The 20,292-nt window shown below is 45.6% G+C and overlaps 1 protein-coding gene across 1 annotated transcript in view; it reads left to right on the top strand.

Annotated features, from left to right (window-relative positions):
- The window catches only part of LOC110495067 (beta-1,4-mannosyl-glycoprotein 4-beta-N-acetylglucosaminyltransferase-like), a 73,177-nt gene extending 54,044 nt beyond the window's left edge, over positions 1-19,133 (top strand). Inside the window, exons 2-7 of the mRNA XM_036949156.1 lie at positions 7,213-7,291; positions 7,760-7,935; positions 8,135-8,291; positions 13,486-14,195; positions 14,498-14,807; positions 17,631-19,133. Coding sequence (XP_036805051.1) covers positions 7,214-7,291; positions 7,760-7,935; positions 8,135-8,291; positions 13,486-14,195; positions 14,498-14,807; positions 17,631-18,101 — 1,902 coding nt within the window. The 5' untranslated portion in view covers position 7,213 and the 3' untranslated portion in view covers positions 18,102-19,133. The remainder of the gene's footprint in view (positions 1-7,212; positions 7,292-7,759; positions 7,936-8,134; positions 8,292-13,485; positions 14,196-14,497; positions 14,808-17,630) is intronic.
- Positions 19,134-20,292: the final 1,159 nt, after the last annotated feature.

The following is a 20,292-nucleotide window of genomic DNA, read 5'->3' as shown; positions in this document are numbered from 1 at the left end:
AAATGCTCTAAATGACAATATTTATATTTGGAATTTGGGAGAAATGTTGTCAGTAGTTTATAGAATAAAACTAAAATGTTAATTTTACCCAAACACATACCTATAAATAGTAAAACGAGAGAAAGTGATCATTTAGCAGTGGTCTCTTCATTTTTGAAATATGTGTGTTGACTGTGATCGGGTAGGTGTGTCTTGTCTGTTTAAAGAACACAATGGCTGCACAGAACCCTAAGATAGGCCTGATTAAACTCTAAATATGCTATTCTATTCTTTTGAAAATACATTGTATTAGTCTTATAATGTTTATTATGACCTGCTTAAACCAATGAATAAAGGATTTATTTTTGATGGTGTATATTTTCAATGGATTTATAAAAATAGACGCCCTCCCACATCTGCACACCAGTGCACACCAGTGCACACCAGTGCACACCAGTGCTACCACTCATCACCCGCATGCCGGGAAGATATAAAAGGTGTATTTAGGAAAGAATCTGCTAAAAAATGGGCCTGTTTGTATGGGGGTCATATAAACATTGGCCAAATGTTGTTTTTTTTTTTTGGGGGGGGGGGGGCAAAGTACCGTAAATCCTATGTGAAAGCAGCATAAGTGTGTGAGTGTGTGTGTATGGTATGCGTGTGTGGTGTGTGCGTGGTGTGTGTGTAGTCATGGGATGTAAACCCTCCCCCTTTTGATTTGATAGGCCAACCAATTAAGACAATGGACTTCACATATCTGATTGGACCCCCCCCTCCTCCATCCATCCATTTTTGTATTAGTTTCCCCGTCCCAATGTCCTTGACATATTCCTCCTCTAGGGAAGAAGGCCAGCTGGGGCACAGTAGCCACGTGGTACATTACCAGACCCTAATGTGATGAGAAAATGTGGAGCTGTGGAGCCGCAAAGACAATAGGAGCCATATCTATTGCTGATGCTGTGTCGGCACAAAATGGCCGCCTAGTTGGCCCTTTGGGTTATTGACCACTATTTGATACAATGGGACTGGGGACATCTGCGTGGTCGTTGATATTGGAGAACAGAGGAACACACACACTTAGGACAGGAGTCCGAACAGTTCAGGCTTTGTGTTTATTGCTTAGTAAGCAGCCATTGTCCCCTTGGGGTTCTGGTTAAGACCAAGTCGACAGAATGTCTCGTCTGTATACAGGCCCACATCCTGTGTGTGTGTGCGTTTGCATGAGTGTCCAATGTGTGTGCATGCATGTGTGTGTGTGTGAGGTCTCCCAGGACAGCGCTAAGTTGGCTTGTTGACTGTGGATAATATTGTCTCAAACTCGATTTCCCTCCCTGTCTGTATTCTATTGCCCCCCACCCCCTCTGTTGCTATGACAACCAACAATGAGCTTTTCTGTTGATTTCTGCACTGCCCTCCTCAGCAATAATAGTGGCTGGTGTCTGTGCCACCGAGTGTGTGTGTGTGTGTTGCCAGCTAATCTGAGAGAGTGATCAGTGTGCCACCGAGTGTGTGTGTGTGTGTGTTTCCAGCTAATCTGAGAGAGTGATCAGTGTGCCACCACATTGCAGGCTGTAGCAGTGCCTCACTGGTTGTTTACCAGTCTGCAGGCCTCTAAGAGATTCCAAACCAAATGTTTGGGTTTCCTTCTGGTAGAGCATTTCAAATATCTTAAGGCTGCATTCCAATGGGGCTTTTTCGCACCCCAGGGATGCTGTGTGGGACTGTGTGTGTGCGTGTGTGTGTGTGTCTGTGTGTGCCTGCGTGCATGTGTGTGTTCACTGTAATCTCTGAATGTGTTTTTAGATGAACAAACCAACTGCTGGAAATAACATCTTTCCCCTCTTCTTCATTTGATATCCGCTATTCGACAAATAATGACACTGTCAATTTCTACTACTCTGTGTACTGAACCTCTGCCCAGTTTGATTGGCTGGCTGGCCTTGTCGCCGTGGTGATGGTCACTGGGATACCAGCGGGTCATTGGTTCATTTGGTTCACATTCAGAAGAGGCAGTCTGTTCTCTGTCTGTTTGTCAGTCCTCTATCTGTTCTCAGCGAGTGTGTTGTGTGTCTGCAACATTTCCTCTTCTCTGTAGGTAGTGTGATCTGTACACCTTTGGGAGCTGGCACCACAGTCATAGATATACAGAGTTATTGGGTCACGTTCAGAGAAGGCAATCTGTTCTCCATCGGTTCTCTATGAGTCTGCAACATTTCCTCTCTAACTACAACATTTCCTCTCTAACTACAACATTTCCTCTCTAACAGCAACATTTCCTCTCTAACTGCAACATTTCCTCTCTAACTACAACATTTCCTCTCTAACTGCAACATTTCCTCTCTAACAGCAACATTTCCTCTTTAACAGCAACATTTCCTCTCTAACTACAACATTACCTCTCTAATTGCAACATTTCCTCTCTAACTACAACATGTCCTCTCTAACTACAACATTTCCTCTCTAACTGCAACATTTCCTCTCTAACTACAACATTTCCTCTCTAACTGCAACATTTCCTCTCTAACAGCAACATTTCCTCTCTAACTACAACATTTCCTCTCTAACTAAAACATTTCCTCTCTAACTACAACATTTCCTCTCTAACTGCAACATTTCCTCTCTAACAGCAACACTTCCTCTCTAACTACATCATTTCCCCTTTAACAGCAACATTTCCACTCAAACAGCAACATTTCCTCTCTAACAGCAACATTTCCACTCAAACAGCAACATTTCCTCTCTAACAGCAACACCTTCTGGTTTCTATTGGTTCTATAGCTGTCAGTTGAAAAGCCTGTTTTCTATTGGTTCTATAGCTGTCAGTTGAAAAGCCTGTTTTCTATTGGTTGTATGTCTGTCAGTTGAAAAGCCTGTTTTCTATTGGTTCTATATCTGTCAGTTGAAAAGCCTGTTTTCTATTGGTTCTATATCAGTCAGTTGAAAAGCTTTCTGTTTTCTATTGGTTCTATATCTGTCAGTTGAAAAGCCTGTTTTCTATTGGTTCTATAGCTGTCAGTTGAAAAGCCTGTTTTCTATTGGTTCTATATCTGTCAGTTGAAAAGCCTGTTTTCTATTGGTTCTATATCAGTCAGTTGAAAAGCCTGTTTTCTATTGATTCTATATCTGTCAGTTGAAAAGCCTGTTTTCTATTGGTTCTATATCAGTCAGTTGAAAAGCCTGTTTTCTATTGGTTCTATATCAGTCAGTTGAAAAGCCTGTTTTCTATTGGTTCTATATCTGTCAGTTGAAAAGCCTGTTTTCTATTGGTTCTATATCTGTCAGTTGAAAAGCCTGTTTTCTATTGATTCTATATCTGTCAGTTGAAAAGCCTGTTTTCTATTGGTTCTATATCAGTCAGTTGAAAAGCCTGTTTTCTATTGGTTCTATATCAGTCAGTTGAAAAGCCTGTTTTCTATTGGTTCTATATCTGTCAGTTGAAAAGCCTGTTTTCTATTGGTTCTATAGCTGTCAGTTGAAAAGCCTGTTTTCTATTGGTTCTATATCTGTCAGTTGAAAAGCCTGTTTTCTATTGGTTCTATATCTGTCAGTTGAAAAGCCTGTTTTCTATTGGTTCTATATCTGTCAGTTGAAAAGCCTGTTTTCTATTGGTTCTATATCTGTCAGTTTCCAACGTTTCCTGTCTTGACTATTACAGATTGGTCATTGGTACCTGGCACCATAGTACATAGATATTACAGTTATTGGTTCACATTCAGAGAAGCCAATCTGTTCCTGATCTGTTGTCAACATTTCTTCTTTACTGTAGAAATGTGCACCTGGCTGGCTGGCACCATAATCTATACCCCTCACACTCAACTCTGGGCCTCGAAGCCAGTTCCACTGCGTTCTTTCATTGTTCCCCTTTAATCAGGGACTGATTTAGACCTTGGGCACCAGGTGTGTGCAATTAATGATCAGGTAGAACAGAAAACCTACAGGCCTTGGACCTCATAGGGTAAGAGTTGAGCAACCCTGATCTATACTGTACTGTTGGTTCCTGGGTAGAAAAGACTGTCTGTTCTCTAGTTGAGACGGCAACATTTCCAGATGGTTGTTGGGATTCCCCTCTGCGGTAGGGATGGAAGAACAGCATCCGGCACCATACCCATGGTCCTTTGTGTTACAGGCCCACCTGAACGTTTTTTTCCCGCAACTATTTTCAGCCTTTTGTGTTGTTGTAAAACGCTGAGCATTGACAGAGTGGGTTTGTGTGTACTGTTCAGAGCAAGACAAGGTTTTCATCATGGGTGTATTATTGACCCAGCACCTTTTGTTATAGAAGAAGGAGAGAGAGACATCCATTCCTTCCCTCTCTCTTAGACATCCCATCTCACTTGTCATTTCATGCTGTCTTCTAGCCTACAGAGAGAGAGATGTAAGGAGAGAGAGGCAGAGAGAGATATGTAAGGAGAGAGAGGCAGAGAGAGAGATGTAAGGAGAGAGAGGCAGAGAGAGATGTAAGGAGAGAGAGGCAGAGAGAGATGTAAGGAGAGAGAGGCAGAGAGAGAGATGTAAGGAGAGAGAGGCAGAGAGAGATGTAAGGAGAGAGAGGCAGAGAGAGATGTAAGGAGAGAGAGGCAGAGAGAGAGATGTAAGAAGAGAGAGGTAGAGAGAGAGATACAGTTGATAGAGATGGAGATAAATAGAGAGAGAGAGAGAGGTTTTCATCATTGAGCTAGCACCTTTATTATACAGTAGGAGAGAAAAAGACATACGTCCTAGCTTTTCTTGTCATTCTTCATCCCTCGCTTTTCACTCTTTCTTTCACGCCATCTTGCCTATACTGTGTGTGGACAGGACATATGTAATGTAATGGAGATGGGGAGAGGGAAAGGGAGATGGAGGAGAGTGGGAGCGAACTAGAGAAGGAGAGAAAATGAAGGAGAATTGGAGATGAGAGATAATAAGGTAGACAGAGAGGAAATGACTGGAGGGGGAAACCAAGCCCTGCTCTCCTCCTCTCTTATCCTTCCTCGCTCGCTCCCTGCTTCCATTCTGTCTAGCAACGTACCGAGTCACCCCTCCTCTACTCCCTCACTACCTTGCACCACACAGATTCAACCACCCCTCCTCTCCTCCCTCTTTCCCTCCCTCCTTCCACTCTCTCTAGCACCGCAACCATTCAATACAATACCTCCATCTCTCTCTCCCTCTCTCCCTGGCTCCCTCTCTACCTCACACCCTAGCACCACACTGATTCAATGCCACCCTTGCTCCCTTCATCTCTCTCTCCTCCCTCGCACCCTCTCTCCCTCCCTACCTCGCTCCCTTGCACCGTACCAATTCCCCCCTCCTCTCTCCCTCCCTTCCTCTCTCAGTTGTTGCTTGTAGTCCTGCCAAGTGTAGCATTAGCCTTGTGGAATGGAACCGTGTGTGTGTGTGTGTGTGTGTGTGTGTGTGTGTGTGACCTCAGAGATAGCCTGTATAGATTTCTGGCCCATAGGCACAGATCTAGTATCAGCTTTCCCTCCCTCATATCCTATCCTCAACCCTTAGGGAGAACACTAAACTGTCCTTAAGTCAGCGTATAAAGGGTCAGCAGCATATATCTCCCTGGTCTTAGCAGGAATGCAAAACGCTGACATTTCTCAGAGAGGTTTACTGAATTTTTCATTTTTTTTTGCATTCTTTCCCTCCCTCCCTCTGGCTGATCCCTTGTTCATACTTTCCCTCCCTCCCTCTGGCTGATCCCTTGTTCATACTTTCCCTCCCTCCCTCTGGCTGATCCCTTGTTCATACTTCCCTCCCTCCCTCTGGCTGATCCCTTGTTCATACTTTCCCTCCCTCCCTCTGGCTGATCCCTTGTTCATACTTTCCCTCCCTCCCTCTGGCTGATCCCTTGTTCATACTTTCCCTCCCTCCCTCTGGCTGATCCCTTGTTCATTCTTTCCCTCCCTCCCTCTGGCTGATCCCTTGTTCATTCTTTCCCTCCCTCCCTCTGGCTGATCCCTTGTTCATTCTTTTCCTCCCTCCACTGGACCACATCTCTCCATCCCTCCTCCTCTCCCAATCTCCCTTTCCTCCGCCTGATTTTCCCCTCTCATTCTCATCTCGACTCTCTCCCTTTCTCTCCTCTGTTCTGTTCATAGTTTGAAAAAGCAGTGTAATCCCTGAGGTTGCCCTGTACAGGCTTCTAGGCTACTTTAGATTCATACTAGGTATTGTGTGTTACAACTGCCAGATTGCCTCTCTCTCTCTCTCTCACTCTCGCTCTCTCTCTCTCTCTCTCTCTCGCTCTCTCTCTCTCTCTCTTTCTCTCTCTCTTCTCCCTCTCCCAGCCTCCCTCTTTCAATCTATCTCTCTTTCTTTATCTCTCCCATTCTACCTCTCTCTTTTCTTCCCCCTTCCTTTCATTGTGTGGTTAAAGTGGGCTGCGAGAGACGTATTAAAACAAAACATTAAGATGGATTAAATGTAAGAATAGATGTTGCACCGTCAGCACTGACTGCCCTGAATATGAACTGAATATGAACTGAATATGAGCTGAATATGAACTGAATATGAACTGAATATGAACTGAATATGAACTGAATATGAGCTGAATATGAGCTGAATATGAACTGAATATGAACTGAATATGAACTGAATATGAACTGAATATGAGCTGAATATGAACTGAATATGAACTGAATATGAACTGAATATGAACTGAATATGAACTGAACTGTTTTAAGATCCTATTTTTTCGGAGGATATGAAAGTCGATGTACTTTCTGACGTTTTTAGAAAGGGATGCATTTACATTCTGGGATGTCTTTTTCTGGATGTTTTTTAGGAATTTGAATGAGTTGATCAAGGTTTTGGCCACATATTTTATATAAACCAATCAAGGAAGAAATTGGATTAGATTAAATATACAGTTCGCTGACTGGTTGATGATGTCATTGCTTTAGAAGATTATGGTCATCAAAAATAGAGAGATCTTTCTCATGTGATGTTTACTGCAGAAATCCTCCAGGGGGAAGAGGGATGAGTGAATAATGAAAGGAGCTCACCCTCTTCTCTCTTGCTACCTCCCCACATTCTCTCTCTCCCTCTCCTTTCTCCCTTTCCATCCCTTTCACCTTTGACTCTCTGTCTCTCCCCCTTCCATTCCTCTCTCTTCCCCCTCCTCTCCCCTTCTCTACAAGAAAAGAAAGCAACATTCTTGCCGTGCACAGTTCATGTTGATATGTTTATGGCCTGTGTGTCATCTCCCATTGGTCAATTCTCTCTCTCCCCCTCTTCCTATAGGATGAAAATGCGACGTCACAGAGTGTTCTTGCTGTGCACAGTGGGCCTGTGTGTCATCTCCTTCCTCCACTATTACAAGGTAAAATATATTGTTAGATGTATAGCCTACAGATGTAGGACCTAAATTTGATCACTCTTTTGCTGCTGAGAATTTTTCCTGTCCCGCAGGACATTCTGTTGCTTCAGGATTATTTTTGTTGTGACAATACAGGTCAAATTAAGATCTTTATATTGTATATATTCAATGTATTTTAAATGAAATTGTATGTGAGGTGCCAATGTACCGACAGTCTTGCCCAAGCTGTCTATTGTTGCTCATGTAACAACAAGGATGACAGTTGAAATAAGTCGTCTGACGTTGTGTTTTCTCAATCATTTTACTGTGTGTATAGTTGGAAATAGTTGAGGCTATTCTGTGTGTTTTTTAAATAAATAATAAATAAAATGTATTCATTCATTCACAATGCCAAAATGTAAGTTCATGGGGGAGAAATAAAGTTATAATTTTATTGTTGTTGATAAAGTCATTCTATTCTATTTGTTCCAGGCCCTACACTACGTATCCCTGCTCAAGGAGCTGTCGGCCCCGTACCCCAACATCAAGTCCTTCATCATGGTGACAGGCTTCTTCTGGAGGGAGGGGGGGGCCACACCGTTAACGTCGGCTGCCTCGTCGTCTGACTTCGCCGCCTCGCAGGAGGAAGGACCCCCGCCCGCCCTCAGGTGTGTGTGGGTCAGAGGGGTGGGGGGGGGGGGGGGGCGTGTGTGTGTGTGTGTGTGTGTGTGTGTGTGTGTGTGTATTGATGTTTTTGCATGACAGACATGGGAACTGCTGATGAAGTAGGGCTTTGTAAATACTTTTGATTGATTGATGACAACATGACCTTTCTGACCAAGATGACATTTCTGTTTGTGCCTACAGGCCCTCGGACACCAAGCCCCGGATAGTAGGGGCTATTGGCCCTGGGGGTGGAGGAGGAGGTGGGGTGGAGATGAGGCTGAGAGAGGAACCTGCTGCGCCCCAACCATGGGGTCAACCAGAGGAGGAGCCCAGACACAGGGACATGAATCCCAACGAGGTGAGACAGTTTGGTTGAACGGTCGGTTGTTTTACATGTCTTCACTGTGACTTAGGAGGACTGACAGTTTGGTTGAACGGTCGGTTGTTTTACGTGTCTTCACTGTGACTTAGGAGGACTGACAGTTTGGTTGAACGGTCGGTTGTTTTACGTGTCTTCACTGTGACTTAAGAGGACTGACAGTTTGGTTGAACGGTCGGTTGTTTTACGTGTCTTCACTGTGACTTAGGAGGACTGACAGTTTGGTTGAACGGTCGGTTGTTTTACATGTCTTCACTGTGACTTAGGAGGACTGACAGTTTGGTTGAACGGTCGGTTGTTTTACGTGTCTTCACTGTGACTTAGGAGGACTGACAGTTTGGTTGAACGGTCGGTTGTTTTACGTGTCTTCACTGTGACTTAAGAGGACTGACAGTTTGGTTGAACGGTCGGTTGTTTTACATGTCTTCACTGTGACTTAGGAGGACTGACAGTTTGGTTGAACGGCCGGTTGTTTTACATGTCTTCACTGTGACTTAAGAGGACTGACAGTTTGGTTGAACGGTCGGTTGTTTTACATGTCTTCACTGTGACTTAGGAGGACTGACAGTTTGGTTGAACGGTCGGTTGTTTTACGTGTCTTCACTGTGACTTAGGAGGACTGACAGTTTGGTTGAACGGTCGGTTGTTTTACGTCTTCACTGTGACTTAGGAGGACTGACAGTTTGGTTGAACGGTCGGTTGTTTTACGTGTCTTCACTGTGACTTAGGAGGACTGACAGTTTGGTTGAACGGTCGGTTGTTTTACGTGTCTTCACTGTGACTTAAGAGGACTGACAGTTTGGTTGAACGGTCGGTTGTTTTACATGTCTTCACTGTGACTTAGGAGGACTGACAGTTTGGTTGAACGGTCGGTTGTTTTACGTGTCTTCACTGTGACTTAGGAGGACTGACAGTTTGGTTGAACGGTCGGTTGTTTTACGTGTCTTCACTGTGACTTAGGAGGACTGACAGTTTGGTTGAACGGTCGGTTGTTTTACGTGTCTTCACTGTGACTTAGGAGGACTGACAGTTTGGTTGAACGGTCGGTTGTTTTACGTGTCTTCACTGTGACTTAAGAGGACTGACAGTTTGGTTGAACGGTCGGTTGTTTTACATGTCTTCACTGTGACTTAGGAGGACTGACAGTTTGGTTGAACGGCCGGTTGTTTTACATGTCTTCACTGTGACTTAGGAGGACTGACAGTTTGGTTGAACGGTCGGTTGTTTTACGTGTCTTCACTGTGACTTAGGAGGACTGACAGTTTGGTTGAACGGTCGGTTGTTTTACGTCTTCACTGTGACTTAGGAGGACTGACAGTTTGGTTGAACGGTCGGTTGTTTTACGTGTCTTCACTGTGACTTAGGAGGACTGACAGTTTGGTTGAACGGTCGGTTGTTTTACGTGTCTTCACTGTGACTTAAGAGGACTGACAGTTTGGTTGAACGGTCGGTTGTTTTACATGTCTTCACTGTGACTTAGGAGGACTGACAGTTTGGTTGAACGGTCGGTTGTTTTACATGTCTTCACTGTGACTTAGGAGGACTGACAGTTTGGTTGAACGGTTGGTTGTTTTACGTGTCTTCACTGTGACTTAAGAGGACTGACAGTTTGGTTGAACGGTCGGTTGTTTTACATGTCTTCACTGTGACTTAGGAGGACTGACAGTTTGGTTGAACGGTCGGTTGTTTTACGTGTCTTCACTGTGACTTAGGAGGACTGACAGTTTGGTTGAACGGTCGGTTGTTTTACGTGTCTTCACTGTGACTTAGGAGGACTGACAGTTTGGTTGAACGGTCGGTTGTTTTACGTGTCTTCACTGTGACTTAGGAGGACTGACAGTTTGGTTGAACGGTCGGTTGTTTTACGTGTCTTCACTGTGACTTAAGAGGACTGACAGTTTGGTTGAACGGTCGGTTGTTTTACATGTCTTCACTGTGACTTAGGAGGACTGACAGTTTGGTTGAACGGCCGGTTGTTTTACATGTCTTCACTGTGACTTAGGAGGACTGACAGTTTGGTTGAACGGTCGGTTGTTTTACGTGTCTTCACTGTGACTTAGGAGGACTGACAGTTTGGTTGAACGGTCGGTTGTTTTACGTCTTCACTGTGACTTAGGAGGACTGACAGTTTGGTTGAACGGTCGGTTGTTTTACGTGTCTTCACTGTGACTTAGGAGGACTGACAGTTTGGTTGAACGGTCGGTTGTTTTACGTGTCTTCACTGTGACTTAAGAGGACTGACAGTTTGGTTGAACGGTCGGTTGTTTTACATGTCTTCACTGTGACTTAGGAGGACTGACAGTTTGGTTGAACGGTCGGTTGTTTTACATGTCTTCACTGTGACTTAGGAGGACTGACAGTTTGGTTGAACGGTTGGTTGTTTTACGTGTCTTCACTGTGACTTAGGAGGACTGACAGTTTGGTTGAACGGTCGGTTGTTTTACATGTCTTCACTGTGACTTAAGAGGACTGACAGTTTGGTTGAACGGTTGGTTGTTTTACATGTCTTCACTGTGACTTAGGAGGACTGACAGTTTGGTTGAACGGTCGGTTGTTTTACATGTCTTCACTGTGACTTAGGAGGACTGACAGTTTGGTTGAACGGTCGGTTGTTTTACATGTCTTCACTGTGACTTAAGAGGACTGACAGTTTGGTTGAACGGTCGGTTGTTTTACATGTCTTCACTGTGACTTAAGAGGACTGACAGTTTGGTTGAACGGTCGGTTGTTTTACATGTCTTCACTGTGACTTAAGAGGACTGACAGTTTGGCTGATCTCTACACTGTGTTGACTTAACTGCCATGCGTATGAGCTACAAACTGTTGATCTTAGAAACTGTTCTCGAGTCAGTGATCATGCCAGGTCATGGAAGTGCTAGGGAGCCTGGGATATCTCCTGCCAGATGTGTTGACTACTCACTGCTGGGATGTGTTTGAGGTTCTTAAACGAGGGTGTTGGCTAAATGTTAGCTGTGTATTAGAAACCCTCCTCAAGGCAATGATCAGGCCTGGGCCTGTATCCACAGATCAGGTCCCCACCTGTCCATATAATCATATTCATTATGATATTAAAGGCTAAACTGATCCTAGATCAGCACTCCTACACTGAGACGCTTTCTGAATACAGGCCCTGGGCATAAAAGTGCTTCGGAACCTGTGCCAAGAAAGAGTGTCTTTGGAAACGGTTGTCAAGGCCATTATCATCGGTAGTCTACCTCCAGTCAACACACCATTATCATCAGTAGTCTACCTACAGTCAACACACCATTATCATCAGTAGTCTACCTACAGTCAACACACCATTATCATCAGTAGTCTACCTCTAGTCAATACACCATTATCATCAGTAGTCTACCTACAGTCAACACACCATTATCATCAGTAGTCTCCCTACAGTCAACACACCATTATCATCAGTAGTCTACCTCCAGTCAACACACCATTATCATCAGTAGTCTACCTACAGTCAACACACCATTATCATCAGTAGTCTACCTACAGTCAACAGACCATTATCATCAGTAGTCTACCTCCAGTCAATACACCATTATCATCAGTAGTCTACCTACAGTCAACACACCATTATCATCAGTAGTCTACCTCCAGTCAACACACCATTATCATCAGTAGTCTACCTCCAGTCAACACACCATTATCATCAGTAGTCTACCTACAGTCAACACACCATTATCATCAGTAGTCTACCTACAGTCAACACACCATTATCATCAGTAGTCTACCTCCAGTCCACACATTAAGGCTCTTCCTTTTAAATGTCAGGAGCAAAGTTGAATTGAGTCATTGCATGTCAACAAAGTAGCAGTTAACACTAAGCTCTATTCAATCCGTATTGTGGAAATACAGCTCAGCGTTTAACACTAGAGTGCTCACAAAGCTCATCACCAAGCTAAGGACTCTGGGACTAAACATCTCCCTCTGCAACTGGATCCTAGACTTCCTGACGGGCCGCCCCCAGGGGTGGGTGCTTAGTCCCCTCCTGTGCTCCTTGTTCACCCACGACTGCGTGGCCAAGCATGACTCCAACACCATCATTAAGTTTGCTGACGACACAACGGTGGCAGGCCTGATCACTGACGACGATGAGACAGCCTATAGGGAGGAGGTTAGAGACCTGACAGTGTGGTGCCAGGACAACAACCTCTCCCTCAACGTGACCAAGACAAAGGAGATGATCGTGGACTACAGGAATAAGAGGGCTGAACATGCCCTCATTCACATCGACAGGGCCAAACACACCAAGAAAGTCTACAGTTGCACCATCGAGAGCATCCAGACAGGTTGCATCACCACCTGGTTTGGCAACTGCTCGGCATCTGACCATAAGGCGCTACAGAGGGTAGTGCATATGGCTCAGTAAATCACTGGGGCCAAACTTCCTGCCATCCAGGACCTATGTACTAGGCAGTGTCAGAGGAAGGCCCCAAAAATTGTCAGACTCCAGCCACCCCTGTCATAGACTGTTCTCTCTGCTACCATACGGAAAGCGGTACCGGAACGTCAAGTCTAGGTCCAAAAGGCTTTTTAACAGCATCTACCCCCAACCATAAGACTGCTGAACAATTCATCAAATGGCCACCCGGACTATTTACATTGAACCCCCCCCCCCCCCCCCCCCCCCCTTGTTTGTACACTGCTGGTACTCAGTGTTTATTATCTATACATATTCAATTTACCCCTACCTACATGTACAAATTACCTCAACTAACCTGTACCCACGCACATTGACTCAGTACCGGTACCCCCTGTATATAGCCTCATTATTGTTAATTTATTGTGTAACTTTTTAGTTTTTTAGCAAATAATTTTCTTAAAACTGCATTGTTGGTTAATGGCTTGTAAGTAAGCATTTCACAGTAAGGTCTACACCTGTCGTATTCGGTGCTTGTGACAAATTACATTTGATTTGATTAATTTCTAGCATGATTTCCCTGTTGACGGGACGCCTATCCCTAAGAATTAAAGGCAATGTTCCCGCAATAGAGCAGACTGTATTCATGGTAAACGCTGCATCTGCCGGCCCAATCGGAAATGACATTTCTATCTGTAACCTTTCAGCAATGCAGAATGTAAAGAGCCCTAAAACAGTTTCTCTAGATTGATCTGTGAGGACGAGTAGTGCTAAACAGTCCCCTCTTTGTCTTGTCTTCCTCAGGAGCGTGAAGGTGAGGACCTCCACTTCAAGCCCTGGTACCCCAGCCACCCAGCCCACCCTGTCAGACCTTACGCCCCAGAGGAAAGGGCCTCGGCTGGGATCGATGACCAGGTGGTGCCCTCCAAGGCTCCATCCCCGGACCCCTTAGAAACCCTGGGCGACATCCACACCCGCACCCACCAGCTCCAGGACGACCCCACCTCCTACTTCGTCCGCACTAAAGCCGGAGCCCTCTGCTTCCGCCAGGGGACGGAGGTCGCCACCCCCAGGGATGACGCGGCACGACCCGGGGGGCCTACTGTGACTGGTACTGGGGTAGGATCTCGAGCAGGCTCCCCTGGGCAACGTAAGCCCCTGGTGGTCCTGAACCAATCCCACCAACAACCACTCCATCCGTCGTCCTCCGGCACCTCCATGCCTCCCAAGGCCAAATCAAGAGGACGAGGAGGCAAACGACTGGTAAAATGTGTGTGTCGGCCGGGGTGGCACGGGCCCTACTGTGGGGTACCTACCATGGTCTACCACTCTAACCTGCCCACTAAGGAGAGACTGACGCCCAGAGAGAGACCCAGGAGGGTGATCAATGCCATCAACGTGAACCATGAGTTTGATCTTCTCCACGTGAGGTTCCACGAGTTGGCCCAGGCTGTGGATCTGTTCCTGGTGTGTGAGTCTAACTTCACCGCCTACGGAGAGAGACGACCACTACGGTGAGTGGACATAGATGTATATGCATCTGTCTGTCTTGGTGGCTTTGTGTCTGTTTGCCTCCAACTTCACCTCCAACAGAGAGAGACGACCACTTCTACAAGTGGACAGGATGATGTGATGGCTGGCTGTCTGGCTGTCCATCTGTCTGGCTTTCCATCTGGCTAGCTGGCTGTCTGTCTGTCCATCTGTCTGGCTTGCCTTCTGGGTGTCTGTGTGTCTGTCTTCTCTTCGTCTCTCACTCCTGAAAGACTTGTTTAAGCGTATCTGTTGACACACTGTCTGTATCTGTCCCTCCCTCCAGGTTCCTGCGTCTCCTCCTGAACGGAACCTATGACTACGTGCGCCACAAAATCCTCTACGTTTTCCTAGACCACTTTCCCGACGGCGGGCGCCAGGACGGCTGGATCGCAGATGATTACCTCCGTACCTACCTGACCCGCGACGGCATGGCCAGGGTGACTGGATCACGCCCCGACGACATCTTCGTCATCAACGATGCCGACGAGATCCCCGCCCGCGAGGGACTTCTTTTCCTCAAGCTGTTCGACGGGTGGACGGAACCGTTCGCCATCCACATGAGGAAGTCGCTCTACGGGTTCTTCTGGAAGCAGGTAGCCTAGAGGGTTAGAGATGACAGGGGCGGGCTTGTTAACAGAAGGTTGCTGGTTCGAATCCCAAACCAGGCGTGAAAAAAATCTATCCTGTGTAAACTTGATGGGCAATCAAGTTTTTTTAATCTTATCTTTTCAAACAGGATTTGAGCCGACGACTAGAGGGTTGTTAGTGACAGATTCTAGAAAGATAAGATCTCTATTGGATTCCACTCAAATGATATACAGTGCCTGTTAAGTGCTATGGTTGGCTATTAGGATCACTTAACCCCCTAAAACTGCTTACTGGTGTGTGTATGTGTGTGTATATATCGGAGGGGTTGTGTGTACCGTGCATTCGGAAAGTATTCAGACTCCTTTACTTTTTCCACGCTACAGCCTTATTCTATAATGTTCCTTGTCAATCTACACACAATACCACATAATGACCAAGCAAAAACTGTTTTTATTTTTTATTTTAGCAAATCTATCAAATAAAATAAACTGAAATGTGACATTTACACAAGTATTCATACCCTTTAATCAGTACTTTTCTGAAGCACCTTTGGCAGCGATTAAAGCCTCGAGTCTTCTTGGGTATGATGCTACAAGCTTGGCACACCTGTATTTGGGGTGTTTCTCCCATTCTTCTCTGCAGATCCTCTCAAGCTCTGTCATGTTGGATTGGGAGCGTCACTGCACAGCTATTTTCAGGTCTCTCCAGAGATGTTCCATCGGGTTCAAGTCCAGACTCTGGCTGGGCCACTCATGGACATTCAGAGACTTCTTCGTTGTCTTGGCTCTGTGCTTAGGGTCGTTGCCATGTTGGAAGGTGAACCTTCATCCCAGTCTGAGGTCCTGAGCACTCTGGACCAAGGTTTCATCAAGGGTCTCTCTGTACTTTTCTCCGTTCATCTTTCTCTCTATCCTGACTAGTCTCCCAGTCCCTGCCTCTGAAAAACATCCCCACAGCATGATGCTGCCACCACCATGCTTCACCATAGGGATGGTGCCAGGTTTCCTCCAGATGTGACGCTTGGCATTCAGGCCAGAAAGTTCAATCTTGGTCTCATCAGACCAGAGAATCTTGTTTCGCATGGTCTGAGAGTCCTTTAGGTGCCTTTTGGCAAACTCCAAGCAGGCTGTCATGTGCCTTTTACTGAGAAGTGGCTTCTGTCTGGCCAATCTACCATAAAGGCCTGATTGGTGGAGTGCTGCAGAAATGGTTGTCCTTGTGGAAGGAGCTCCAGGAACTCTGCAGCTCTATCTGAGTGACCATCGGGTTCTTGGTCACCTCTCAGACCAAGGATCTTCTCCCCCGATTGAACAGTTTGGCTGGGCGGCCAGCTCTAGTAAGAGTCTTGTGGTTCCAAACTTCTTCAATTTAAGAATGATGGAGGCCACTATATTCTTGGGGATCTTCAATACTGCAGAATGTTGGTACACTTCCCCAGATCTGTGTAACAACACAATCCTGTCTCGGAGCTCTACAGACAATTCCTTCGACCTCATGGCTTGGCTTTTGCTCTGACATGCACTGTCGACTGTGGGACCTTAAATAGGCAGGTGTGTGCCTTTCCAAATCATGTCCAATCAATTGAATTTACCCCAGGTGAACTCCAATGGGGTGGCAGGGTAGCCTAGTGGTTAGAGTGTTAGAGTGTTAGTAACCGGAAGGTTGCAAGTTCAAAACCCCTGAGCTGACATGGTACAAATCTGTCGTTCTGCCCCTGAACAGGCAGTTAACCCACTGTTCCCAGGCTGTCATTGAAAATAAGAATTTGTTCTTAACTGACTTGCCTCGTTAAATAAAGATGGAAAAAAATAAAAAATCTATAAATTTAAAAATTGTAGAAACATCTCAAGGATGATCAATGGAAACAGGATGCACATGAGCTCAATTTCAAGTCTCATAGCAAAGGGTCTGAATACTTATGTAAATAAGGTATTTTTTTTATATATTTTTTTTTACAAACATTTCTAAAAACTTGTTTTCGCTTTGTCATTATGGGGTTTTGTGTGTAGATTGATGAGGAACATTTTTTTATTTAATCCATTTTAGAATAAGGCTGTAATGTAACAAAATGTGGAAAAAGTGAAGGGGTCTGAATACTTTCCAAATGTATGTGTGTGCATGTATTGGAGGGGTTGTGTGTCTTAATTTAATCTTACCTTTATTTAACTAGGCAAGTCAGTTAATAATACATTCTTATTTTCAATGACGGACTAGGAACTGCCTTGTTCAGGGTCAGAACGACAGATTTTTACCTTGTCAGCTCAGGGATTCGATCTTGCAACCTTTCGGTTACTGGCCCAACGCTCTAACCACCTGCCTCTCCTTAATGTGAGGTGTTTGGGTGTGTGTTAATGTGAGGGGTTGGGTATATGGGTGTGTGTTAAGGTGAGGGGTTGGGTATATGGGTGTGTGTTAATGTGAGGAGTTGGGTGTATTTGTGTGAATGTGTGTGTGTTAATGTGAGGTGTTGGGTGTGTGTTAATGTGAGGAGTTGGGTTTGTGTTAATGTGAGGGGTTGGGTTTGTGTTAATGTGAGGGGTTGGGTGTGTGTATGTGAGAGGTTGGGTGAGCGTATGTGAGAGGTTGGGTGCACACATCCATATATTTATATGTACATATTCTTATTCATTCCTTTACACTTGTGTGAATAAGGTAGTTGTTGTGAAATTGTTAGATTACTTGTTAGATATTACTACATGGTCGGAACTAGAAGCACAAGCATTTCGCTACACTCGCATTAACATCTGCTAACCATGTGTATGTGACCAATAACATGTGATTTGATTTGATAGATTCCATCTCAATAAAGTATCACCTTCTTGTTCTAGCTGGGGTCGTTGGAGGTCGTGTCGGGGTGCACGGTCGGAATGCTCCGAGACGTCTATGATGCCGATGGGATACGTCTCCGGCGCCGGGAATACTACACCATGCCCGGTTTCAGGAAGTACGAGAACGACACGGGTCACATCCTGGTCCAGTGGGCCGTTGGAAGCCCCTTCCACTTTGCTGGGTGGCACTGTTCTTGGTGCTTTAGCCCTGAGGGCATCTATTTTAAACTGATCTCGGCCCAGAACGGAGACTTCCCGCGTTGGGGCGACTACGAGGACAAACGGGATCTGAATTATATCCGGGACCTGATCCGGACGGGGGGTTGGTTCGATGGATCGGTGCAGGAGTACCCCCCCTCGGACCCCAAAGAGCACATGTACGCCCCAAAGTATATGTTGGAGAATTATGAGAAGTACCTGTACCTTCTGGAGAACCCGTATGTCAAACATGATAAAATTATTGAGGGGTAACGAATTCGGGAGGGGTGGAGAATTGAAGGAAGTGAATGGGTAAGGAAGGAGGGCCCCTGGGACTCACAAGGGGGGGACATGGAAACAAAATTAGCACTCTTCATGGGTGAAGGATACAGAAGGGAGGAAAGCCTTAGCACTGATGGGGAAGGATACAGACGGAAGGAAAGCCTTAGCACTGATGGAGAAGGATACAGAAGGAAGGAAAACACTGACGTTGGAAGGACACCTAACGCAAGCTCCAACAAGTCCTTATTTTTGGGTAAAAGGGAACATTGGAACAGCTTTGGGGGGAAATGACCACTGACTACTGACAAAATAGTCCTCCCTAGAAACACTCTCTATATCAACCTCTGAGCCTCACCTACTACTTTCCTAGTTCTGACTGACAGACAGGCCTTTATGCTGGGTTGGTACGGTGGGGGCAGAGGGACAAAACAGGCCAATCGCAAACCTATGGAAAAAGGAAGCAAAAGATGACATTTTTGTTTCTGTTGATGTTTACTTCATCATATCGTCATAGCGACACAGACACTCCCTCATCCCGTCGCGGAATTCTCACTCACTGTTGGATACCTTCCTGTTGTGTTTTTAGTGACCCCCTGCTAACACACACACACACACACTTTCTCCTCTCATCATATGTGAGTTAGATATAGTGCAGTCTACAGTGTATTGCTTTCCTATGGTTAATATTCTTGCTTGCAAATGAACTGACAAGAAAAAAAGGCTGAATGGTTGTAGAAACTCTCGGTTAACTTTACACACATGGAATGGGACTTCTGCATCTGTTGCTGCAAACCACTAACACTCTCTGTGTGTGTGTGTGTGTGTGTGTGTGTGTGTGTGTGTGTGTATGTGTGTGTGTGTGTGTGTGTGTGTGTGTGTGTGTGTGTGTGTGTGTGTTTAGGTGTTAATCTGTGTGCATGCGCGCACGTGTGCACTGGGGTGTGCTATCCTGAAAGGTCAGAACACAATATGTGTGTGTGTGTATAACTGGGAGACAGACAGACAGACAGACAGACAGACAGACAGACAGACAGACAGACAGACAGACAGACAGACAGACAGACAGACAGAGCTCTGAATGAATGATGAAGTGATGTCGTCTTCATAGCCTTTTGTACAGCACAGCAGAAGGTGTATTGTTGTTCTATGTGGCCTATAAAGACAAATATTTAAACAAAAAATACTGGTTGACTCTCTCTCTTCCTCTCTTTCGGTTTCTCTCTCTTGCCTTCTCTACTGCATCCTTCTCTCTCCGTCTCCCTCCCCTCTGTCCCTCTCTCTTTCTTTCTCTCTCTTGCTAAGGTCTGGCAAAAAAAGGTCACTTGATTGCTCGAGCAGAAATGTGCCGCCCACGTTGCCATGGTAACGAGAGGGGGGGGGGAGTGGTGGAGGAAAGGGAGGAGAGTGGAAGAGAGAAAGGGGCGATGAGGGAGGAGGGGGAGCTGCGTTCAAGTTAGGTCACTGAGTCTGTAGAGATAAAGGGAAGGGAATCTACAGCAACACGGTGTGTATGTTCCCTTTCTTATCCTCAGGAGAATGTAACTTAACTAAATGTACTTTACTCCCCTGGCTCGTTTATCTCCCTTCTTTCTCTCTCTGGCTCTCTCTCTCCATCTCCTTTCCTTCTCCCTCTCTTTCACTCACTCTCCCTCCTTTCTTTCACTCTCCCTCCCCTCTTCCTTCTCTCTCCCTCTCTCTCTCTTCTTTCTCTCTCTGGCTCTCTCTCTCCATCTCCTTTCCTTCTCCCTCTCTTTCACTCTCCCTCCTTTCTTTCACTCTCCCTCCCCCTTCCTTCTCTCTCCCTCTCTCTCTCTTCTTTCTCTCTCTGGCTCTCTCTCTCCATCTCCTTTCCTTCTCCCTCTCTTTCACTCTCCCTCCTCTCTTTCACTCTCCCTCCCCTCTTCCTTCTCTCTCCCTCTCTCTCTTCTTTCTCTTTCTGTGTGTCTCTCTGTATCTCATTCATTCTCTCTCTTACTCCCTCTCCTGCTTCCTTCTCTCTCTCTCTCTTTCCCCCGCTTCCTCCTATCTCTCCATCTCTCCCTACAGTCCCGATTGCATAGACAGATCATGGTGCTTGATCATGCAGACTCTTGACTAGGCTGACTAGAGCCCAGCCCTAGCTCTCTCTGATGTTACCGTGGTGATGCCCTGCCTCTGCAATAGACGGAACCCTTGTGGTGGT

Source organism: Oncorhynchus mykiss, chromosome 17 (assembly GCF_013265735.2).
Source record: "Oncorhynchus mykiss isolate Arlee chromosome 17, USDA_OmykA_1.1, whole genome shotgun sequence".
Classification (NCBI taxonomy): Eukaryota; Metazoa; Chordata; class Actinopteri; order Salmoniformes; family Salmonidae; genus Oncorhynchus; species Oncorhynchus mykiss.
This window is presented reverse-complemented; position numbering and strand designations above follow the sequence as displayed.